This window comes from Pectinophora gossypiella, chromosome 25 (assembly GCF_024362695.1).
Source record: "Pectinophora gossypiella chromosome 25, ilPecGoss1.1, whole genome shotgun sequence".
Classification (NCBI taxonomy): Eukaryota; Metazoa; Arthropoda; class Insecta; order Lepidoptera; family Gelechiidae; genus Pectinophora; species Pectinophora gossypiella.
The window spans coordinates 1966667-1993742 of NC_065428.1; the positions used below are offsets into that span (position 1 = coordinate 1966667).

Below are 27076 nucleotides of genomic sequence, written 5' to 3' on the forward strand. Positions count from 1 at the left end.
TCCTCTTCTCTCGTGTGAGTTGTGAAGTCAGTGACCAACCTCATCAATCTTTTTTATTATAATTAAGTACTATCGCATAAATGATTGTCAAATTATACTTCGAATTCATGTTTGGATCATAAATGATTATCACGCGCTCAGCGGTGAAGGAAAACATCGTGAGGAAACCCACATTTCAGAGAAATGCGTTTTCGGAGGTTTGTGACCTAACCTGTATTGGGCTGGGTTTCCCTTCGCGTGTTGGAAGGTCAGACAGACAGTCGCTTCTGTAAAAATCCGCACCTGTCAAATCTTCAAGTTAGGTAAGCGGCACGTGTGAAAAACAGGATAACGCTAGACAGATGATTAAGTGGTATTGCAATTTGTGAATGATACAGTTGACTTATCTATTACATATTAAGCATTTATATTTTTAAATGCTTAATCCTCAATGTCGGAGTGTCACAACATATTGCTGAGTTGACGTCCCTTTTTAGAAATAAGTTTTTAATTTTTAATTTTAGCTGGAAACCTCCTACTGTGTACCAATACCTACTTATACCTAAAATAAATAATTTCTATTCTATTCTATTCTATTCTATTCTATTCTATATTTCACAGGTCCCCGACGCGTCAATAAATATTCTGAGGCCCTTTTTACAGCTTTAAGGGATCGCAAACATAAGTATTAGATGTTAATTTCAACTTGATACCTCGACACGACGGAAAAAGGGTCTGAAGAGACAGACGGACAGAAGAGTCTAGTTTCCAACTAGTCAAATAAGTTACTTTTACTAAACGTCAAAACACGGAATTACTATGGAACTTGTATGAAAATGCAACCAGTGACGTCATAGAAAAACATGACAAAATGTCGCACTTATTATTAAATTTTTTTTTATTAAAATTCATAAACAAGTTAAAATAAGATAAAATAAAACGTGGCATGTCACCTTTAGATCTGTTTTTATTCCGTGATCTTATTTTTTTTTTGACGTGACTTATTGTAGATTTGCCGCAGATGGCATTAACTACTTGGCCGGACAAATGGGGAGCGCTGAAGGCTCTCACCCGGTACAACGTTTAAGACAACAGGCCTGAGGGTGCCCAGTTGGGCGATTCCGTGATCTTAGAATTACATAATTTATCTTTGACCTAGGAAACTACCCAATTAGTTCTGTTATTAACTTTTGAAGTTCGGAACCCTAAAATCCATTAACTAAAACAAACAAAAAGTGTTATAAAACCATATAAAAGTCTCTATAAAGCGCTCACCTCCATTCACCTGTACTCTTTGATCGTTTAAAAATAACACGGTGAATGGAAAACTGTTTTAAAAGAGTGCAGCAATATTTATTTAGTGCATATACTGTTGTACATATAATCCGCGCAAACGAGAAAAAGGGATTGTGTACTAAACTCACACTCGAAAATATCTTTATTCAGTTGGTAACATAGTTACAATTTGAACCGACAATGGCCCCGATTCCTGCAGACACCTAATTTTATTTTAAGTTATACCCGTCATTTTCTTATCCGCCGAAAAGGGACGCATGATTGTCAAAAAGTTAATTTTAAAACTAATGAATAACCCGGACGAATAAAATACGAGTAGGCATCTCGCTGGTATGCAACCCGTTTGACGTGCTGTCTACTTAACTCTGTCGGGTTATTGGCCGATGTAAATTTTTTAGACGGTTGTTTTAGATTTCTGCTTAAAATTGACGTGTGTTCCATAAATTTTATCCCTGTCGATTACCCGTCCCTTTTTTTCAGCGGATAAGATAATAACAGGTATAACTTAAAATAAAATTAGATGGCGTTTGCAGGAATTAGCACCAATTTTTTCATAAATATATGTACAAGTTGTATAATGATTTATAGCCCTGCCCCAAAAGGAAAGATGGGCTAAACTACATTTTTCCTCGATCAGTTTCTACTTAATTCTGTTTATGCAAACTGCACCAGGATCGATATTCCAATGTCCTCAATATCCCATACGTTCAAACTTCGCCCGTTTAAGCTGCTTGCATACTGCTTGTGTTGTTGAAATTGACTTGCATCGCTCCAGCTGCACACGAGACATGTTGAGACAACTAAATTATTAATTCATTTATTTCTGATAGTTACATCCATATCGTTAAATAAAATTGTCAAAAAAATAAACCCTAAAAAACAACTTTTTTTTAAAAAAGAACGTCTAGGGCCCAGTGCCGAGGTTTTTCTTGCAGCTTCTTTTCCCCGGCTATACAGGTTGTGAGAAGCTGCAGTAGTTTTAGGCGGAAGAGACGTTCGTTATATAAAAAAATACCATTCAAAGTGTAACTATGTTACCTATTGAATAAAAATATTTATGAATTTTAACAGAAAAGGAACTACCGGATTAAAAACTATCCTATATTCGGCTCTAGGTTTCAAATTATCTCTACATCAAATTTCATCTAAATTGGTTTATCGTTTAACCGTAAAAAGGAAGGTACCATACAGACAGATAGAGTTACTTTCGCATTTATAATATTAATGTTGATATCGATTGTAGACGATATAGTGACTAAATTGAGAATGTTAATTTGGTTTGGATATATAAAGCGGAAGTATAATAGGATTATGCAAGCAGTATATAAAGTGAAGGTTGGTGGTTGGTGGTTGGTGGACCTAGAAGGACGTACAGTGACCAAATTGGAGATGTCCTCAGAAAAGGTTTAGTACGATCTGCTCTGAACCGGCGTGCGTGTATGAAACGATTGATAAATGTGGAGAAAGCAAGAGAAGTGTGTCAGGAATCCTGACACCTGACACGATCCTGACTCAGGATCGAAGCAAACGGAAATCGATAGTGTCTGTTTACTCCGGTGGGAAATAGGCGTGAGTTTCTGTAAGTATGTATATCACTCAAGCAGACTCTTTTACCTGCATCGTTTTGATCAACAGCCCCTCAATATTAAAACGGTTGTCATATTTTTAACCGACTTCAAAAAGAGGAGGTGCTACGTTCCTATTGTATATATTTTTGATACGTTCCATTGTATTATATAATTTTGATAGAGATGTCAATCAATGAAGTGCATCATTCAGTAGCGAAATGCAAGTCTACCCTACGCTTAAGAACGAAGAGACTACCCTCGGATTCAAACGTGACCGGTTCGAACACGATTTAAATTTAGAACAGGATGCGCTCCAAATTCAAATCGGGCCACGCTATTGGATTATTTGTGGCCAATCGCGTTCGAGCTTTCATTGGTTTAAGATTGAGTGCGCATATTTTATTGGAGTCCGCTTGATGTGGAGTTATGAGGCATGTGTATCGTTGATTATTGCATTTTGGAGGGAAAAACGTTTCAGATTCAGGTATGTCACTCATCTACCTTAGATAGGTGATGTAATATGTTTCTATACGAAAAGACTTTCAAAGTGTATTCAATTAGTCAAATATTTGTTCATTCACTCTTTTCAGTTTACTTCAACCGAATGCTTATACATTTGCCCACTTCCCTTTAGGCCACTTATCCATTAACATCAAATGGTTTATTTACCGGTATCCGCTTTGAATCTACTCCGCCATAAACCACGAACTTAAAGTGATTTGAGTTCAACTTCAGCCAAATGACAGCGATGAAATATATGTAGTTCTATATAAAACTAGATGTACAATAAAGATATTAATTTAAGTGTAGAAAAATCTCACGTGTTGTCGCAATTTGGCATGCAAAAATTGTCAATAAAACTAAACCAAAATTAAAAAAATAAAACATTAAAAAAGGTCAACCTAAACTATGTAGCGAATCCTGAGAAAAGGTCCACCCTTTTCTTTTTCGCGATAAAATGAACACATAAAATTCAAGAACAATTGTAAAGAATTTTAAAATTAATAAATAACTCTTCTCGTAAACTCCAACAGCAAAATAAAGAAGTCCCCACAAATAACGATCATTTCATAAAGTTGCACACACATCACAACTTCCACAACGCAACAACATGTTTTAACGACACGTCACGTCTGAACACGTTGTTACGTGGTCACCGTCACGAAAGATACGTGACAGCACGTGAAAATGATGCTACGTTCACGGGAACTTTTGTGTCGCCAGGATGTACGTGTAATTTGGAACTGCAGAAAGGAAGACGATCCTGAATGGATTGAAATGAAGAAATATCATGTGTTCGACGGCCTCTGTGGTTCCGGGTTCGAATACCGGTGCGGACGTATCACAAAAATCACTTTGTAATCCCTAGTTTGGTTAGGACATTACAGGCTGATCACCTGAAAGTAAGATGATACGTGCTTCGGAAGGTACGTTGAGCTGTTGGTCCTGGTGGCAACATACCTGATGTAAGTAAGTAGTCGTTACATGAGCCATGTCAGGGCCCGTTGGCGGCTCAATAATAACCCTGACCATAGTATGAGGGACAATACTATGACACGAATAATACTTTGTTTTAGGTTAACGCGGTTATTATTAAAACACATAATAACGGGTTCTTGCCGCATTTAAATCAGGAATATGAGACTCCCGATATTTCGACACTGTTGCAAGTGCCAAACAACTTTCCGTACGAAACAACGTCCTCATGGACTCAAATTTTCGCACCTTTTTTTAGCACATTAGATGACACCATACATACCGGAGTAAAAGACTGTAGAAGCCCATTTGATTCGATCCTAACATAGTTCTCTTGCGTTCTTCACATTCCTCAATCGATAGTCGTCATTAGAGGCTGAATTACCAAAATATTCTTCTAAGTGCTGACTTATGTCTCCCAAAAATCTTTGTGCAAAATATGCTTTCGGATCAAGTCTTGGCTATACGTCAATCAAGGTCGGGAACCGAGAGAAATTACACTCTGTTCCTCCCTGGCTTCAGACATAGAGACAATTATCTGATCTTCAGCAATCTGATATTAAATAACTAACGAAAATACTGTAAATCTTAGACTTGATTTTCAATACTGGCTAGACTCCAAGCCTGTTAAAAAATAAAAAAAATACAACAAAAACAGTGCATTAATCTTTGCAGCTTAACGCCAAAGTTGTGAGTGTCAGAGTTAATAACGGACTTAGGACAACTTAGTCGTGCTGAGGGACTTTTTTGTTGACCACAAACTCAACTTTTGGAGGTTAATCTTTTTGCCGGCGCAACTTTTGGCTGAGGCAAATTTTGGAGCGTTTTTAAGTGTTTTAAACGGGCAAGGTCTACTTTATTAGACTGCCTTTTTCAGGAAAAAATGGGCTTTTGCTTCGTAATTTAAAATAAAGTGCTAAAATGTGTTCCATGCATAATTCGGGACTACACGTAAATAGTTTGTATACGTTCAGCTAGACACAGGACTCTGGTAATTTATGGAATAAAAAACGGAGCTAATTCTCGAACTAAGCTACTCTGTATAAAGAATTCCCAAGGCCCGAATCACCATTAGATTGTTTTCACTTTATTTTGAATACTTTTGTCCGATATCCGAAGTCCGGTAAAACTTGTCAATTGTTTTAGTTCCGAATAAATCAATAATTTTATAAGGCACCCTGACCGTCAACTGAACTGAAGGTCTTTATAGCCAATAACCACAAACAACGGCCTCCGTTGTCCAGTGGGTCCAGCCTTGGGCTCACGATCCGGAGATCCTAGGTTCGAATCCCGGTGGGGACAAATCACAAAAATCACTTTGTGATCTTTAGTTTGGTTAGGACATTACAGGCTGACTACCTGATTGTCCGAAATTAAGACGATCCGTAATTCGGAAGGCACGTTAAGCCATTGGTCCCGGTTACTTATTGACTTATTGATGTAAGTACGTAGTCGTTACATGAGTCGTGTCAGGGGCCTTTGGCAGCTCAATAGTAACCCTGACACCAGGGTTTATGAGGTTGATAATTCACCTCACAACCCACACGATAAAAGAAGATAACCAGAAAAAGACTTTACTTCCTCAAATCATAACATGACTCTACTATTCCCCCATCGCCATTATACCGCCGGCGTACGAATGTGAAACAATTTGTGCGTCGAAGCGTAGCGGTGACGTGTAATTACTACGTCGAAGATGAATGGCGCCCAGCACGGGGCCGAGCGATTGTGATCACTAGTCGGTGGCGTACAGGGAGAGTTTATTCAGAAATATGCACATGATAGATTGACTACTTACTCATACAATTTGACATACACAATGTTACAAATGCCTGCCGAATCGAAATGGAAACCTAGGGATGGATATAGAATACTCCCTCCATTAGAACTTCTTTGTAAGGATCCCGATAACCTTTTAAATTTACTTGCATCAAAGATGAATGGCGCCCAGCACGGGGCCGATTATGATCACTGTGGCCGGATATGGACCATTACAAAAGAAATTTTCATATTTGCATATCTGTTTTTATCACACCCCTGGCCCGATTTGGATAAAAAAATACATACATAAATAACCTTCACTGACACTTTTCCTAGAAATTAGTCTATTTTTGTCGCACTGTAATTAACGGGATTATTGAAGTCCACGCGAAAATAGTCACCGGTGGAGAACTAGTTACATAACTGCTATTAAAATAGCATGAAACATCAATACAAATATATACTAATTCTGCAAATTCCAAAATAGCAATCACATCTTAAACTAAATTAGTCCCATTTGGGCGCCAATTTCCAACTCCAATTTAAACTACCCGCATTACCCAACTACTAAATAATCTAAGCAGGTACAACTAGTTATCTAAATGTGTCGTTTAGTTGCCATTACATTGTTTATTATGAACAATAGAGGTCGAATGGTGTTTATTAAGCGTATTAAGGGCATGTCGTATTCATTCATAGATTAATATGACGTTTAAATAGAAATATTGTACGTAGAGAATACTTGGGAATTTCACACTCAGGTATTTTGAAGACGCTAAAAGCCAGTTAATCAGCTATTCGCACCCAACTGGGAACTCTCAGGCTATTGAGAGCCCTCAGCGATCCGCATTTGTACGGCCAAGTATTTAATGCCATTTGCGTACGTAACTAATTGTAGGTTTGCTTCAGATAAGTTATGGCATCTGAAGCAAACCTACATTTAACTAGGTCAAACAAAGAAGATTACGCTCACCACATGGCCGAATGTCCAGTAAAGATGTGTTACGTTTGACTATTAAAAAAAAGTAGGAACTGGGCCTTAAAAGCAGTGCCCAATAACCAATGGCGCGTCTCTGATTTATGCACCGGTCGCGGGACATGTGCAGTGTGGACAAAATCCGCCATTTTGTCCCAAAACCAATTTATTTCCGCGCGCGAGTCATTTGCACGCATCACTGGCTTTCTGTTGTGATACTAATTAACTGTTCCGGTTAATTATTGAGCTGGGTAGGATTGAAAAATTGGATTTTAGGTTTTATGGTATGTGAGCATAATCCAATTTATACAGCCTATATAATTTCCAATGCCGGACAACTACCGTCGAGGAACCGGAAGGGGTATGGAACATACTTCACCACGCTGCTCTACTGCGGCTTGGTGAAAATCTTCCAATCTCCAGACATACCAATAACTACAAATGCAATACACGATTCGTCGACTGGAATCAAATAACAGTTTATCTCTAATGACAAAACATTTCACGACAGAACAATTACCACTTTGAAACTTGCCCGGTTGCCCATCTATTCAAAAGGGTAGCGTGTCTCAACAACAACACTATAAATGTCAGTACGGAACCCATAACAATTAACTTTCTCATCTCAAAGTTGGATTAGCCGACCCAAAAGGCTTGGGGTTTATGCGCCCGCTTGCAACGTGTTCACGCGGACGCGAGCGCGGGAAAATCAAACTTTCCTACTAACATAAAATAAAGAATAGTATTTTATTTATTTATTTTACAAAATTCTATAACAATATCCGTACAAGTATACCGAATGCGACATTGTAACATAAATGCGATTAAATATTTTATAACCCCGCGTCGATCAATTAGGCTTTCAAGAAAGACGGATAGGTTTTAAGTTTTTTGAAAAGGGAAGGGTTGTAGCGTGATATAAGAAGACCAGGTGTGCTCAAAACTGACAAGGCCGCCAATTGTGCTATAATCTTTCTTGTGTTGTATGTGTGTACAATAAAGACTATTTGTTTTGAGTACGTAGAAGAGAAAAACTAGATAGCAGACCCACTATGAGATGGTAATGATTGTAACTATAATAAACTAGCTTTTGCCCGCGACTTCGTCCGCGTGACGTGTATCTATATTACGCGGTTTAGATTTTTCATACAAAAGGATTTTCCCGCTAATTCCCGTTCCCGTGGGAATTCCTTTCTTAGTGCACCTCTACGGTACCTAAGCTACGTCCCTTCCAAATTTCAAGTGCCTACGTTTAGCCATTTAGGCTGTGCGTTGATATGTCAGTTAGTCAGTTTGTACAGAAGCGTTCTAAGCGACAGCGGGAGAGGCGAACGCGTTATTCTTACAAATCGTCGTTACAGCTTCAAATATCGCTTACGCTTCCGCTCACCCACTGTAAACAGGGGTTTAAGCAACTGACCACGCATCTCTATACACCGAATAAATAAAGTGGGGTTAAAACGGTTTTATTAAGAACCGTACCATTTGCGTTTTCCGTGTTACAATTAGTTATACGGAACTAGCTAGTAGTTAATCTATCCCTCACTTATCCCCTGAGGTTTTACGTATTAATATTGTCAGTTTCAACTTGAAATATAATAACAGGACATTTTAAATACGGCATTTCTATTATTATTTGTGTATTTGAGAGAGCTCGATGTAATGCAGCCCGAATGGCCACTGCGACCTAGTTAGATCTATTGTGGCCAAATCCCTATATATATTTAAAACTCCTCCTCTAGACTGATCCGTTGGATTAGATCGAGCGTCTTTTTGGGAGAAAGCTCCATGACCTCCTGGGGATCCTACTGTGCTCGGCTCCTACTAAGTGTACATTTGTCTACATATAATGACATTTCCATGCCAACATTGTTAAGGCGAAACATGTATTGTACCTACTTCTAATACCCATATGTCACCTTATTCACTATGTTTGATGCAAATAAAGATTCTATTCTATTCTAAGTATACCCTTTTCGATCACGCATGACACATTGTACGTTCACCTCGAACATTAAAAAGATCACGTTCATATTTTAGCAAATGCAAGATGATAAAAGGGATGAAAAACCACACATTTTAGGCTTAACCAAATTCGTAAATGATAACCATTCAGTGTAAATGATGACCAACCTACACAGACCCTAATTTAAATTGCTGTGGTCAACCGAAATCTTGGAATTCCTGTCAAGAACCTTTATTCATGGGCCTTGATTTACCTACTCCAATCTGACGAAATGTGATTGTCAATTATATAATTTATATTTATGTTAAATTTTTTAAAGAACGGCTAGGGCTCTGTGCCGAGACTTTTCTTGCAACTTCTTTTCCCCGGCTATACAGGTTGTGAGAAGCTGCAGTAGTTTTATGCGGATGAGACGTTCTGACTCCAAAGAAGAAGAAGAATCTAATACATTTCATAGTTGTATCAATATTAATTAATTCCTCGAATTAAAGAAGACCATCCAAGTACAGTACAAGGCCACAGATGTCCATCCCCTGACTTAAATCGGTGCGGTCAACCGAAATCTCGGAATTCCGGAATTCGGTAAGAAACTTTCAAGGGTCGGTTTTAACTTAAGGGTCCGAAATTACGAACTAGCAAACTTGAATTATTCAAATGTATGAAATTCCAACGATGCTCAACAAAAAGGAAGTTACTACTGAACTGATCCAAATTCATCTTCTGAGGCTTTAGCAAGTTTTTATTTGACACCGTGAACCACCGTATATGTGGTTTAGTGCCCCGGAGTAGAAGAAAGAGGTTGCAAGGGCCAAAAGAGCGCGCATTACAAGTATGAGCAAATAGTTCATACTTTAACTTTGCACTCCACTCGTCCGCAAACTTAACGACGCACGGAACTCCACGGAAATATGTTAAGAGGTCGACTTGTGTATGATAACCTGCAGGACAAGAAGTCAAATATCGACTATCATGCAAAGAGACCCCTCGTTATTACATAAAAGCTGAAAACCTTACAATGATCGTCTAAATACTTTTGTATGCAGTATCTTAAGAAACGTAATGATAATATTGACGCCTATTACATAAAATATACATTGCCGGTAAAGTGGCTATGAAATTTGAGAAGCAGTAGAGCTATCGTAGTTATCTGTTTGCGGGAGTAGTAAAAGAGAGTGGAGTTGAACCGGCGACAGCGGTTCTCATACAAAATGCGCGTTAGTCTTTCCAAGCTCATTGTTCTATTCGGTGTCTAGTACCACGTCATATTAACTATTTTGACAAATTGAACTGTGAGTCTCACTAAATATCGAATACGTTAATGCGACAGGGTTCTAAAGTGCGTACATCATATGACATTGCTCATGGTGTTACGTACAAGTTGAATACGTAAAGTAGCGACCGGTCTAATACCTACATAGATAACGGTATGACTTGTGTCTATCCGTGTCTATTACTCAATACACGAAATCCGTACTAACCGGTGAACTCTACATAACGGTCCTGGCTTGTGTCTATCTGTGTCTACCAAATACACGAAACACGTATTAACACGTTCGCAAGGAAATTGCGAAACGCGGAACTGACAACGTGTGGTCACCCGTCGACCGAATCGATTCTGAACGTGTTATTAGTTCACCTGACATCGATTTTAGGCGCATTCGACTAGTAAGGATTGTCGACTAGTCAAACATATCGTTGAAATGTCAGTGAAATAGTCAGAGGTCTAAACAATTCACACACCAAAGCATACAACCCAAATAAACACACCAAATCAATAGATGAAAAGCAAAATTGCAATTTGACATTTGTGCATATAAAAGTAAGTGCGCAATGTTCACAAATGTCAAGTAGCAATATTGCTTTTTTGCGTCAAAATGTGGCCTTTTTAACGCCCCAGTAGTAATGAAATACAAAACAAACAAACCATTTTTCATTTAATAAATATTTTCCTTCCTATGAGAGACTTGCCAATCAATGTTCCCCAAACGCACGATATACCTACAGCGTTGTTCACTTTAAAAAAAAAAAAAGAAACGTTTATTATAAAGGTACACCACAGTAACAAATATAAAACAAATAACAAATATATAATATAAAACACGGAGTAACACATAACTTACAATCTAAACACATAATAAAAACAACATACACGAGAAATACAAATAATTGAGTGTATGGACAGGTCAACGATAATGGTGGTGTCCTTTTTAACGTGATAATTACCTATTTTCTCATTGCTGGGGTACATAATTATTCAAAAATGTAATGTAATGGCAGAAGCATTATAAAACTAATTTGGATATTTAGATCACATTATGTATAGAATGATGTTGCTTCATATATTGCTTTTCTTTGTTTTGATCAGAATAATAATGGAGGAAGTTGTAATTGTACCTTGGTGTAATAATAAGGGTCATCATTTACACCCAAAAACAAAGATAAAAGATACATATGTCTGTCATCCATGAAATTAGAAGTTTAAACGAAGAAAAAACTTAACAACGCCAACGCACCGCGTTTTTGGAGAGCGTCGATTGGAAAGACCCTCGTTAACTTCAAACAGGTAAAACACAAGTCCTTAATAGGGATATTTTTTTTTATATTCTTACTAAAATCAAAATAAAGACGGAAGTGGGAAAAAAATTATCAAGAACACAAAGAATTATGTCAAGCACTACTTAAAATGTAAGCGCGATTTAATTGAAACCGGGAACGCCTTCGCCTTAAATGATTTATTTATATAGTCTACCCTAAAATGTAAAAAATAACATTCTTTTTTATCGTTTCGCTCCTAATTAGATCTATCAGTGAAGAATGATAAAAAGGTTGTTGAAATATAATAAATTTACGTAATTAATTAGGTGTAAAAGCGTATAAAAACATTAAAAACTTGTATTTATTCTATTAAATAATTATGAAGTAATATGTGGTTTAGTGCTAATAGGTAAAAAAATAATGCTTTCGGCTACTTTTGTACATTTAAAAAAATAACGGATCTGTCAAATCTTCAGGTTAGGTAAGCGAACCACGTGGAAACGGGTTAACGCTAAGATGACAGTTGTTTTTTCATTATCTGTGACTATTTTCAACAAACGTCCCCACCGGGATTCGAACACGGGACCTCCGGATCGTGAGCCCAACGCTCAACCATCGAGGCCGTTGAAATAAAATCCTGACACGCATGTAAGCTTTTGTCCGGCAAAGTAGTTAATGCCATCCGCGGCAAATCTACAATAAGTCACGTCAAAATATATAAACTGCCTATATACGTCCCACTGCTGGGCACAGGCCTCCCCTCAATCAACCGGAGGGGGTATGGAGCATACTCCACCACGCTGCTCCACTGCGGGTTGGTGGAGGTGTTTTTACGGCTAATAGCCGGGACCAACGGCTTAACGTGCCCTCCGAAGCACGGAATCATCTTACTTTTTCGGACAATCAGGTGATTCAAGCCTGAAAAGTCCTTACCAAACAAAGGACAGTCTCACAAAGTGATTTCGACAATGTCCCCATCGGGAATCGAACCCGGACCTCCAGATCGTGAGCCTAACGCTCTAACCACTAGACCACGGAGGCTGTTGAAAATATAAAAAGGATATAATATAAGCTGCTTTCCAGAGAGAGTGCTCACCGCAATAACCGAAATGCGTGCAAAATTTGTCTCCAATAAGTCAAGACAAACAAAACACTAGAGAAACCGTCCCAACAAATGTTTTGCGACAAATTCTCCCTAATCCCGTCCAAGTTATAACACAACACAATGCAAATGGGAATAATGTTGCTATTTAATTGCAACACACCGGACGTTGGACATGCATACAAACATACATACAAAGTACAGATTAGCATGTTCATAAATCTTTAGACTTGGGAGATAGCTCTCAGGAAGCTGCGTCGTGCTTAGGATACATGTACAACGTTGCTAATTCCAGTACACACTATCAAATTGACATTATCACAGAATACCAGCGTCGCGGCTCACGCCGCGGCATAAGCTGAGTGAGGACCTTTTATACGGGACACCATCCACTACACATGGGTAAGCCGACATGACGTCACATTTTAATTTAGGTATAAGTTTCTGTGTTCGTTTTCCATGTTTCTATATAGAAAATATTTCGTGTGTGCGTTGACTTCTGATGTGATGTCATTATAATGTATATATATGTAATCCGTGTCTGTGGTGTCCTAAATAATAAATGTTTCTTTCTTTCTTTCTTTCAAATTTAAGTCATACCCGTCATTTTCTTAACCGCCGAAAAACTACTTTTTTTAGGGAAAAATAGGGCAGTGGTTTCCCTCTTGCCTTCCGCCCCGCGGTACTCTGTCTGACGCAAGTGGAATGGCGCCCAGAATAGTCTATTACAAGGCCATACTAGGACTCCTGTCCTCCGCCTCTGAATAGTACTGACAGTTACTGCTGCCCTCTGTCAGGATCCAGGTTACAGTCTCTATGACTTACCTCTTCCGTCCTGCGTTGCCGTACCGATGGCTCCCATCTTCGCCTCTGCAACCGTTGAGGTCTTCACCCGTATTCTTGGCCATGGGTTCTACGTTATACCGCGTAGGTCTGGGTCCCTATCCCAGGTTAGGTTCTAGGTACCATATGTTATAAATTAATATATCCACATATAATAGAATATTTTCATATTAAATGAATCAATGATTATTTGTAGCCCACCCCATAAACGATTATAGGAAGTAAGTTTATGTATGTATGGAAATAGTAAACACCAATGATGCGTACCATTCCTAATGGCGGTGACTCTACCGGCTAAGATTTATGTGTTGGCAACACCGTGTTTCCGTGGTCACACTGATAGACAGTTACCAACATTACGGCTGCACCTGTCGTCGCCTTAATAGCTTGCACGCATATGATTTATCAATCGTATGGACAAAAGGATAACAAATTTCTCTATAGCGGGTTGTGATTATGTGTCTGATATCAGGGGTCACTATTGAGCCGCCATAGGCCCCTGACCTCATGAAACGACTACATACCGAGTCAAATTATATAGTCCTTAATGTGCTCTCCGTAGCACGGATCATGTTACTTTCGGACAATATAAATTCGTGGTTTAGTGGTTAGAGCGGTAGGCTCACGATATGGAGGTCCGGGTTCGATTCCCGATGGGGACATTATCGGAATCACTTTGTGAGATTGTCCTTTGTTTGGTAAGGACTTTTCAAGCTTGAATCACTTGATTGTCTGAAAAAGGCTTCATAGAGCACGTTAAATATATTCTATTTGATTTGAATAATCAATCACGAGATTCAACCTGTAGTATCGTATCGAAACTAAGTGATTATCAACAATGTCCCCATCGTAAATCGATCCTAACCCTCCTGATAGTAATCGCTCTAACCACTAGATCATTCCGGCCAGGTATTTAATGTCATTTCAATCAAAAACAAATTAAATATTAAATTGAATACCCCCACGGCAAACGGAGAACAACCTATATTAGGTAATTCACACACATAGATGCGCGTGTAAGATGACGTCAATGTGTAGTGTGTGTAAAACGATGTGTTTTGTATGAAGTGTCCGGGTGTGTAGCTGGCGAGAAGCATGTATACTATACACCTCTGCCTACCCCTTCGCGGATATAGGCGTGATGCTGTATGTATGTGTGTTGAAACTAGTTCTTAATTAGAATTTCACCCGGTTATTTAAATTTCTAAGTTGCAATATTCAAATTCTTTCACCAGTTTAACTCTCCTACTCTGTTTCAAAGCTCGCTTTGTCTTCACAATAATAATTATAACGTTATTTCCTAACGAAAAACGAAAACGAACTCTATAGGTTGGGGCCACGAATACAGCGGGCAGCATTCAGCAGGGAAAAATGAGCCTATAAAGGTTCCGTTTTACCTTCTGAGGTTCGGAACCCTAAAGCTGGAATTAGACAAGAGGTTTTTTTCAATTCCTTCACACTTTCACTTCACGTGTTTAAAAATCATTATTAGTTTGTTCTTAAATCGGTCGTTACACAATTTTTTCTTCTTTCGTTGCCGTTTCCAAGCTGAGACGGCGATTGTAACAGCCTATTTTTATCTGCAGTCACACAAATATGGATGTAATAAATTTATGTAAACATTTGTAAATTAAATTTAGTTTCCCTTCGAGTTGGAAGGTAAGATTGGACCTGTCAATCTTCTATGGTGCGAGTTGTGAAGAGGAATACCAACATCATCAACTTTGGTATAAGCGTTATTATTGAACCGGCAATGGTTCTTGACATGGCTCATGGAACGATTGCTTACTTACATCAGTAAGTAGAAACTGGGACCTACGGGCTAACCGTGCTAGCAATGTTTTGTTACGTCTGTGGTATAAAAACGGGATGATATAGTCAATGCACATCACACCGCTCACGCTTCCGCGTCCGCCTTGGTACCCGCTGTTTCCATGGCCGCGACCTTATAGGTAACTGAGAGCACAAAGACTGCGTTACTACGAATTCTATTCTCGGTCGAAACTCGATACGAATGGAGTTCGAGTGGGCATTTTACGTGTTAGGAATTAAATTACTAAGCTGTTACTAAACGTTAGAAATAGCAAGATTTTAGATAGATCACTATATAATCCTACACTTTGTTGCTGATATACTGTCGCCATATGATTCATCATATCATATCGAAAAGCACACAATCCCTGTGTCGGTTTAAACGACAAACCCTGCGCCCGGGAAATAAGCAGCTGACCGCGTGCTATGTTTTTTTTTTAATTCACTCGCAGCATATAAGGCAGTATACACCATCGCTAATTTAAGAGCCACGCTCTTGTCACTGGAGCATTCTCCATGCTACTTTTATAGGGAAAAATAGGGCAATGGTCTTGCCTTCCGCCCCGCAGTACTCTGTCTGACATGAGTGGGATGGCGCCCAGAATTGTTTATTTCAAAGCCGTACTAGGACTTTTGTCCTCCGCCTCTGAATAGCACTGACAGTTACTGCTGCCCTCTTTCAGGTTCCAGGTTACAGTCCCTGTGACGCGCCCCTTCCGTCCTGCATTGCCGTGTCGATGGCTCCCATCCGCAACCATGGAGGTTGAAGTTGTATACAAAGGTTGTTAAAATATTTAAAAAGCTTTGTTTGTTTTTTATAAAGAAACAAAATTCGTGGATACAATAAACACCCCAGAAAACCAATTACTCGGTTTGTCTGTGTGAAGGTACATAACATTTGCCGATTACATCAACAATGACCTAAATCTAGATATTCTAGACAGACCACAGCTCTCTATAGGACAATAACATTAATTATTACTACGTCAGCGTCATAATTAAGTCTAAGTCAGCGGTTCTCAACCTTTTCTTAATCGGAGACAGGAATTAAATTATTTTTGTTGTTATAACATTCACCCGTGCTTAGGGAAACTCACAAAACTTTTGAATTTCACTAAGAATTCTTCGTTACGTGCAACTCCAAGTTAAAAAAGGGAAAATAACTTGAAATGTAATTGAAACCTTTTTCAAACAAAATGTGTTCCCATATGGGTTTAGGAGAGCCACAAATTACCGATATAAGTATCCGCATCCACTCTTGATGTTTGACGTAAGATGGATATATTATGACCTATGGTGGGATCAGCCGATTCAACATAGGTTCTTGCTCTGTCGTATTTTACGACATGCCTGGGAAAACAAACACGTCTTTATCAGCATTTCCCAGGCATTATCCCGTATTTCACAAGATCCGCTCACCTAACCTGAAGATTTGACAGGTCCGGTTTTTTACAGAACCGACTGCCTACTTGACGTTTCAACCCTAAGGTTATGTCACTGAAACGCATCTAGGGAATGCGGGTTTCTTCACAATAGGTATTTTCCTTCACCGCTAAATACACAGTCAGTATATTTTTTAACTTTGATTTACGGACCTAAATTTAGTTCTCGCTGACACTCAGTGGTCTCCGTACAATAGTTTGGGAACCTCTGGTCCGGACCAAGATAATTTGCATCACAAAGGAACGAGACGAAACTCTTTTAATGACATTACCTACTTGATAAGCCGAAGATAATGATGATAGATTCTACTCACGATGTTTTCCGAATAAGATAAGATGAAGAGAATCTTACCTGGAAAAAAGAACGAATATTATTAGATTGTGATTTTAAATTAATAAAAAGAAACAATTCCGGAAGATATTTCTCAAATTATATGTAACAGATTTTTTTATTTTAATGTATTTTTTTATTTATTTTTACAGTGATGTGCCGTTCCAGGGAATGTTCCGAAAGTGGGAATGTTATATTGTTGCTTATTGTTGCTTGGGGTTGTATCCGGTCGTACATGAGGGCTGATCACCCTTGATCAGGTTAAAAAGACTACAAGGAAGCAAAAAACAAAAAAATAAATACAAAGGTGGCTAGCAGAAGGCCAATTATAAGCTTTCCATATATAAAAGTGAAATAATAAAGTTCTTATATTTTAAACTTTACACAAACCATAAACAAACAACATGCTGCATTGAACATTTAATTGGGTAAAACATCGAACAGAGTCTTAATGAAAATAAAAAATAGGCAGATAAAATAACAATAAAGTAGCATCGCGCACTTAGATACGCAAATGTCAAATAGCAATATTACCTACTTTTAAAACACCCACCACCACGGAATATTATATATTATTCTTCTCAGGACTTACCTAACCCGATGGTTAGGTTAGGTTAGGTATGTCGATTCTTATCCGTCTTTTCTTAGCTACTAACACCATGGACACTTTTCCTCTGAATAAAAAAAAAACAATTTAAAAACAGGTGCTTAACTTGACATAATTCGTGGCTGTATCGTATAGTTTCCCGACATTCCCCGAATAGTAGTGGGCAGTATTACGGGTCACTGCCCACTCAACAAACACCTATTTAACTTAGGGATAACGGACAGCCTACTTTGCAGAGGCTGTCTGGACGCAGAAGAAACTGCCCCCCATGTAATCCTGGAATGCACGGGAGTCTCAGCACAACGGGTAAAAATCCTCAAAGGAATGGGGTCGCTCCGCGAAGCCTGTGAAAACCCCAGGAGGCTTCTGAGCTTCTGGAAGGAGATAGGTTGGCTTACGTAGTCAACAATTACATGCATAATGGGCCATCTTAGAGTCTAAATGCGGAAAACAGAGACCACAACATAAACATATTCCCGACATTCCCCGCGAAATGCAAAACCATCGCGCGGGCAAACTCATAAATCTCTATTTGTCAAAGGGAAATAAATACAGATTTATTGAACTCCGCCGCTGCGCTGTGGAGATAATGTTGTCCACCAACTTCTAGTATTTGCATTCGTCTTTCAATTTGATTCTTCAGTTTTAATTTATTGCTTTTGAATATGAAACTGATAGAAAGATTCATGGAGGTATATGGTACGGTACGGTATTCATACAAACAACCTTGTTTTACACAGACACTACACATTGACCTTATCGTACACGCGCATCTGTGTGTGTGTGTGTGTGTGACATCTGACGTCTGTACGATTGAAGACTAAAGTAAGACCGAAGGAGGGAGATAGATAATAATTCATAAGAGTAATTTATGATCGATTATTATCGATAATAATTCATAAATTAAAAGTTATTAAAAGTTAGGTAACAGACAAACGTACGGACAGACAGAGTTACATTCGTATTCCTAATCTCATATTATTATAACTTATATTATTATTTTGACGTCGGCAGGCATTTCATCCTTTTATTGTGGTATATACATATATTTACCACCATTCTGCACTAAACGTTTTGTATCTTCCTTTTTGATGCGTACAGCGTAGGACCGGAACTGTCTGCCGTCGTCTGTGTTTCCAACTCTTTATAATCTGGGAGTCTTTAAGGCTAGAGTGAATAGGCATTTGCTAGGTAAGCGTGAAACACCCTAGACCGCATCGTCACTTACCATCAGGTGAGATTGTGGTCAAACGCGAGCCTATATTATTTAAAAAATAACTTTTATAGATATGCCTCACTTTGCCGAATTGGCATCAACCACTTGTCCGGGAAAGTCTATCCATACCGGGGAAGCACCATCAACACGTTTTTGACGTAAAAAGAAACGCTACGTCATAATTGCGAGATATATTTAGCATCAAACTTTGGCCTTCTAAACATTGACCGATTTAATTACATAAGTAAGTGTGCATCGAAAACATTCAAGAGGGTTCCTTATCATTTGTTTATTTTTTCTCAATAAGTAATAAATACGAGAAAAAAAAAAACAGTGTATTTCATAACGTACTCATCGTCACTTCCCACCAGGTGAGTATGTGGTCAAACGCGAGCCTGTATTTTTTTTTTTACCTTTTATGGGTTTGTTCTTGCCCCAGAGTTGCCCGAAGGCATTGTCGAGGCCTAAAACGGAGCTCGCCCAAAAGGTGCCTATTCACTCTGGCCTTGAAAGTACCCGGGTTATATGCACTCGGAAATACAGAAGATGGCAAAGAATTCAACTTCCTGTAATATGTAACATAATTCTATATTAACGTCCACTGCTGGGCACAGACCTCCCCTCAACCAACCGTCATTATAAGGTTAATGATTATTTAGAAAATATGAATGCCAAATTACTAACTTGTATAACAATATTTTATGTTTTTATAAAGAACGTCTAGGGTCCTGTGCCGAGGTGAATACCTTGCAGCCTTTTCCCCGACTATACAGGTTGTGAGAAGCTGCAAGAATTTTAGATGGATAAGACGTTTGTCATGTAAAAAATGTCGATTCAAAGTGTAACTATGTTACTTAATGAGTGAAGATATTTTTGAATTTGAACCAGAGAAGACATAAGTCTTCTATGGAATCCCTATCATCTATCTAGCATTATCCCGTTTTTCACAGGGTCCGCTTACCTAACCTGAAGATTTGTCAGGTCCGGTTTTTTACAGAAGCGACTGCCTATCTAACCTTACAACCCACGAAGGGAAAACCAGCCCAACATGTCAGGGTATGTCACATACCGAAAATGCATTTCTCGAACGCCCGCGGACCCCTAAACCATCTAAACGTCAGAATCACCACGAGGCAGGTATATAATCACACTAGTTATGTAGTCGACCTTGACTTCATATATATTATACCAGTAACTTCACACATCTGTTGCGCGGAGGTTGTGTCATAATAACATGGATTTTAGTGGAAAAGTTGTTATTGTCACCGGCGGTAGTTCTGGTAGGTTGTTTTTTTTTTTTTTCAAATATTCTTACGTGTAAATTTTCATCAACTGTTATAATATATTTATTTTATTATTTTGCATTTTTGTTGTACACTCTTGACATTTGTATTATTCGGTAGTGCAAACTTTGTTGGCTTATGCTAATGTTATTTAGATGTAATGTGTCTTCTTCTATCGTGTGAGTTGTGAGGTGGATTACTAACCCCATCAAACATGGTGTCAGGGTTATTATTGAGCCGCCATAGGCCCCTGACATAACTCATGTAACGATTACGCACTTACATCAGCAAGTAATAACCGGGACCAACGGCTTAACGTGCCTTCCGAAGCACAGATCATCTTACTTTCGGACAATCAGGTGATCAGCCTGTAATGTCTTAACCAAACTAGGGATCACAAAGTGATTTTTGTGTTTTGTCCCTACCGGGATTCGAACCCGGGGTCTCCGGATCGTGAGCACAACGCTCAACCACTGGACCACGTAGGCCGTATGTAATGTGTAATTGTAATGTTGTAGCTAAATGTTTGTTTTTCAAATAAATAAAATAAATATAATGTAGAGGTTACCTAAAATGCAAAGGGACATAAGGATATATGTCAACTCCATATTTTATCACTCATCATCAGCCCATTAACGTCCCCACTGCTGGGGCACGGGCCTTCCCTATGGATGGATAGGGGCCTTAAACCACCACGCTAATGCAGCCGGGACCAACGGCTTAATGTGCCTTCCGAAGCACGGAGGAGCTCGAGATGAAAACTTTTTTTTTTCTGGTCACCCATCCTATGACCGGCCTTTGCGAAAGTTGCTTTACTTCAACAATCGCAGACCGAGCGCTGCGCCACCGAGCTCCTATTTTTTTTTTTTATACTTACTATTTTATCACTATCGCTGTCATATTTGTCCGGCCAAGTAGTTAACGCCGTTTGCGGCAAATCTACAATAAGTCATGTCAAAAAAAAGCTGTCGTATTTAGTAATCGTTTGCAACTTAGCTAAAGCCTGGGAATGCGTAAACGGCGACTATATTGCCTTTCAATATTGCGACTCAGATTTTTGTTTTTTCTCTTCGTGAGTTTCCCTAAACACGGGTAAGTGGTATAAAAAACAAGGACGTAAATTTTATTATTGAAAATTAGTGAATTACTGACTAATGTATAAATTACTATTACTTGTCACATAAATAAAAATCAATAAAATATGAATGGCCACCTGATACGACACGATTCATTTATAACAAACATTATAGAAGGAAAAATTGAAGGGAAGAGAGGAAGGGGTAGACCTAGGATAACATTTATGAAACAAATAAAAGAGAAGGTGCAGGTCGTGTCGTATCAGGAGGTGAAGGTTTTGGCGGGAAGAAGAGAGGAATGGCGGTTACTCTTAAATAGAGAGAGAGAGAAATAAAAATCATTAAAACTATAGGTAAATCTATTACTAAAAGTTTAAAATTTCCTTGCAAAGTAAATATAAAAACATGGGTCGTGGGTAATTTATTTTTTACGAAATGGCAACGCAGGGTGGGATGACGTCAGATGGGCTAACCTTGAAATGTTAGCTGGCAAAGCATACCTGGTTTTCTTACACCATGGGAGGAATATTAACAACATAAGGATGAAATGGCTTTTGTGTTCATTTCCATGACGTTTTTAATTGATCGTGTCTTATTAAGATGTGTCCAATTATCTTACCTTTTCTTAGTCGATAAAGTAAATTAAGTATATTCAGATAACTTAGATGTTTCAGTACTTTGAACCAGGATTCCGGATGCGTATATAGATAAGAGAAATATTTCGCACTAAAGATAATTTGAACTATGATGTAGTTTTGTTTATAAGTTGAGTAAAGAGTAAATTTAGTTTTACGTTGCACTCTATGCCTATTCTTCTTCTATCGTGTGGGTTGTGAGGTGGAGTACCAACCTCATCACCCCTGGTGTCAGGCTTACTATTGAGCCGCCAAAGACCCCTGACATGGCTTATGTAACGACTACTTATTTACATCAGTATTTATTACTTTAACTTTCTACCTTCTTGGAACCGCCTTACAAAACCAGGCGGTGTATTTCGGGTGAGCCCTTACGTTGTATGTAGGTAGAGGATCCGATTCGATTGTTTTCTAATCCCGGGATTTCGGGATTATCTAAAGTTTATCTCGGGATCCCGGGATAGTCCGGGGATTGTATTGGTTATAGAAAGTGGTAAAAAAAATACAGTGAAATATATCAAAATCAACTCTTTTTAAAATATTTAGTTAAATCTTCAAAAAACAAAAAAATATACTTTCTCTTGATAAAATAAACAACAGACACTTCTGTAAATAATTTATGTAATAGTTTGATAATTTCCTAGTTTTTTTTCCAATAAACTTAAAAAACGTCATCTACTTAAAACCTTGTTTAATTACACTATAAAAAGGACTATATACTAAAACATTTAAGTCTATGCTTAAGACTATGCTATAGAAAATAACACTCGTTGGTTATCATTTTCATTTTTTGTTAAGAAAAAGTCTATCAATACTTACACGACGAGAAGGGGATATTTTACACACGTTTACACATTCGTAACACGCTAATTTTATTGACTTATCTGAAAAATAAATAATCCCGAAAATTTCGGGACTAAAATATGACCGGGATCCCGGAATCCCGGGATCGAATCCTCTAGTTGTATGTCACAATACAATACAACGTTAATACGTGTTGTGGGCATGGTGTCGGAGCAAACCCTCTTGGGGTTTAACGACGTATAAATGTTTAAATAAATAAATTATGAAATGAAGTAATGTGGTCATGAAAACATAAATGTAAGAAGACATTTGAAAGTATGACTAACTACGCGTACAATTCACTAATGTAACATAACAGAAGCTCACGCCTATATGCCAATTGGGGTAGTCAGAGACTTACATCAGTTTTTAATTCTATTCATCTCATGCCATCTAGCTGTGCAAAGGCCTCCCCTTAATTACCCCACTCTTCTCGACTCTGAACAATATCATAGTTCATGATAATTATTTATATTTTTTTTTTATTTTTCCGGCCAATGTGTCCGATAAGCGTTGAGGTCATCACACCATCAAAATCATTTACAGACTCAGGTTTATTTTGACGGCATTTTCCTTAATGACTACCAGTCATGTTATATTATGTTATGTTGGTATAAAATGCTATGTTATATTGAGTAATATCTCGCTATCTCGTTTTACGAGGTTATTATCTAGTGATGTACCTTGAGCGAGATTTTTTTTTGTTACTTTTGATTGCTCTTGGCTTCAGATCATATTTTTTGTAGCATCACGCGTGTACTTCCAAAGGGGTAAGCAGAGATGTATAGTTACAATTATACACCCACTCGTCGTCAGCTATGTAGTAAAGATTTACGTTTAAAAATAAAATTTTGACATTTATTAATACAATCATGAAAAAAAAGTAAATTTAAAAAATAAAACAAAAAGATATCTAATTGAACAGCAAAAATAACCGTTATCGTGAAGGCGTTTCTTGCTCTTGTGGGTGACGTCGTATCTCTACAACAGACATAACAAATTATTAATACTTGAGTACGACGCCTTTGCGCACATTTAGTATAAAGAACATTTTTTTAGACTTGATTTGTGCAGTTTTTCTGAATAATTAAAAGTTCTCATCTCATCAAAAAAAGTCGTAACACTTCCGAATAAACAAAACAAGAATTATTTAAAAAAAATTGAATTTGGAACATTAAACATAAAAGTTTTATAACACTCACTGTAAAAATTTCCAGTATTTTTTATTATTTTTTAGTATTTAGTATTTTTCTGATTATCCCTACAAAACATAAACTTGAAAAATGTTTTGATTTTTTTAATCACATTCTTGTTAGACATAAGTTTACGTCGAGTACAAATTTTGTTTGTATGTTTCTTTTTTCTTGTAACATAAAAAATGCTTTATTGCACAAACAGGAAAATACAAAACAACAAAAAACATACATATTAATTAATGCATATGCTCCTTCATTTACAGGTATAGGAGCGGCGACAGCTAAACTATTCGCGAGTGCCGGCGCCCTACTTACTATAGTAGGACGAAACGAACAAAGACTCCTAGAAGTAGCTGGAAAATGCAAGGAATTTCAAGGAAACCAACCCCTCTGCATACTCTTAGACCTAACGCTTGACGGATCTTGCGAAGAAGTCATACGAAAAACCGTTGAAACACACGGCAAAATAGATGTTTTAGTAAACTCAGCCGGACAGATCCTGTGCACGTCAATATTTGACAATACAATGGAAAATTTCGACGAACTGATCGCTATAAAGCTACGCGTGCCTTATAAAATAACGCAATTATGCGTCCCACATCTGAAGAAGACCAGAGGAAACGTTGTGAACGTCATCGCGGCTCCCATGAGAGTTTTACCAGGCTTTCTTACCAGTTCAATGATAAGAGATGCAATGGAGCGGTTCACGAAAGCAGCAGGTTTAGAACTAGCGACTGAGGGTATCAGGATGAATGCTGTGAGACCTGGGATTACCAGAACGAATATGTTAGCAGATCTTAATATACATAATATAAACGAGACTTACGATAAAATAGCTCAGATGTTGCCAAGTAAGGTTATTATAGAGCCTGAGGAAATAGCTAGGATGATTCTGTTTGTCGCTAGCGATACTTGTCCGAATTTGAACGCTGCTAACTTGATACTTGATGGTGCTGCTTCGGTATTTTAATTCCAAGTAGCATAGACAGAGCCACAAAAATCAGAAGTGGACTTGCAGCCACTTTTGATTGTCCTAAAGGTGATACGAAGACAAGGCAAAAATAAGTGATAATTTTATGAACTGTGCTAAAAGTTATGAAGTTAGAAAAGTGATAATAGTTTAAAATGTGTTAAAAGTGGAAGCGTAGATATAAAGATGTTACATTCCGGAATATACAGTATAATACAGTGCAGGTGACGGGTAGATTAAGTAACTTGATGGATTTAGGCTGATAAAATTAATCGATGCAATGTAACTGAAAAATGCAACGCTTAATGATCTTTTCTCCTGTACGTTGTTTTCTTTTGACGTGCGTTTTGAGACCAATGTTCGACCTCATTACTCAACAGTTACATTAATCAGGGTTACTATAAAGACCCCTGACATTAATCAAGTAACGAGTATTGTCACGAGCATCATGCATACATTTTGGTACCATGTCAAATGAATTTTTTTGACAAATTGCACTGTAAGTCTCACTAAATGCCAAATATGTTAGTGCGACAGAGACCTAAAGGGTACATTGCTCATAACTGTACATACTTACTTACTTACTTAAGTAAATAATTGTCACCGGGACCGACTGCTCAACATGCCCACGCTTTATGATGATAAGAATACACATATTAAAATAGTGTAAATCGAAATAAGAACTTGTTCAAAAACGTTTAACCATGTAGCCTGAGCTAAGAGGTTGAAATATAATAATCTAAGGGGAGCTACACACATACGTGGACCGGGATTAATCGGCAAAGTCGGGCGGCCAAATCGGGCATTATGTACACGCGTAATAATAAGGCCATTATGATTTCACTGGGTCAAACATAAATTATAAAATGCTAATTTAGGAATAGAAGCTAACCTAAAGTGATCAAAAACCAATCCTATTTATTCATATTAATCAATATAATATATTTGCAGAACAAGTAGCCGAGACATGCAGGATAATTGAAAACTATTTACCTTTATTTTTCATATTAATTAACCATGCATAGGTATAATACATCATTTTGATTCTCTCAATGCAACTGGTGCACAGGGAAAAAAAATATTTTCCTAGAACAAACCTCCATTCCATTGTCATGTTTTTTCCTGTATGATGATTTATTCATATTGCCTTAATTTCAAATTTTAATAATGAATTAAGTAACAATGACCAAGATAGTTGACCGCTCTTATTAATGGCGTCACTGGGACAGTATTTTCTTACAAACTCAATACAAAATTCTACTCGTTTTGACTTTTCGTAAAAAGTATCTTGATTCACTTAGTAGTAAAGCGTTAGGCTGACGATCCGGAGGTCCCGGGTTCGAATCCCGGTGGGGTCATATCACAAAAATCACTTTGTGATCTCTAGTTTGGTTAGGAGATTACAAGCTGATCACCTGATTGTCCAAAAAGTAAAATGATCCGTACTTCGGAAGGCACGTTAAGCCGTAGGTCCTGGTTACTATTTACTTATGTAAGTGAGTGATCGTTAAAGAGCCATGTCAGGGGCCTTTGATGGCTCAATAATAACCCTGCTATCAGGGTTGATGAGGTTGATAATTCATCTCACAACGCACATGATAGAAGAAGAAGAAAATAGTAAAATAAATAGCCTATAGCTTTCGGTCACCCTAGCCGGTCAACAGGACTGCCGCACCGAAAGTGCCGGCCCGCTAAGTGTGTAGCACCCCTAAGTAGTACAAATAAGCTTACAAATAATATTGCAAATGTATTACTATTTGTGATCTGAAGAGTGATATATTTTTTTTTAATAATAAATCTCGAATATCATTTCGATCTCTTTATTAGGTACTTATTATGAACTATTTAGTGACTTAAGTACGGTTGTGATTTTGTTACTTTACATGTTTAGTTTAAAAGTAAATATATTTTTTATTTTTTACTTATCTATGTTTTCATATATATCATTAAAGATTTTTTGGAACGGAACTAACACCACATCGTAAGAAAAAAGATTTGTAACTTTTTTTTAACGTAAAAAACAATTGATTTCTCATTTTGACATTATGAGTTTGTTTTCATGTTTTCATCCTGAATCATATTTGTTTTACTTCCAGCTTCTTTTCCCAGGCTATACAGGTTGTGAGAAGCTGCATTAGTTTTAGGCGGACGTTAGTTATATAA

At 37.8% G+C, this 27076-nt stretch overlaps 2 protein-coding genes across 4 annotated transcripts in view; one reads left to right on the forward strand and one right to left on the reverse strand.

The window, feature by feature from the left end:
- The window catches only part of LOC126378104 (heterogeneous nuclear ribonucleoprotein L), a 506263-nt gene that overhangs the window by 196673 nt on the left and 282514 nt on the right, over nucleotides 1-27076 (reverse strand). Inside the window, exon 1 of one of the 3 annotated variants that reach the window (XM_050026274.1) lies at nucleotides 12165-12169. The exons of the other annotated variants lie outside the window; for them this stretch is intronic. The gene's annotated coding sequence lies outside the window, so the exon portion shown is untranslated. Of the gene's footprint in view, nucleotides 1-12164; nucleotides 12170-27076 lie in introns of those variants that run through there. 3 annotated transcript variants of the gene reach the window in all.
- On the forward strand, nucleotides 20054-26834 carry LOC126378184 (uncharacterized oxidoreductase TM_0325-like). The gene is made up of 2 exons (XM_050026386.1): nucleotides 20054-20190; nucleotides 24207-26834. The coding sequence occupies exons 1-2, from the start codon at nucleotides 20145-20147 to the stop codon at nucleotides 24911-24913; spliced, it is 753 nt and encodes a 250-aa protein (XP_049882343.1). The 5' UTR covers nucleotides 20054-20144; the 3' UTR covers nucleotides 24914-26834.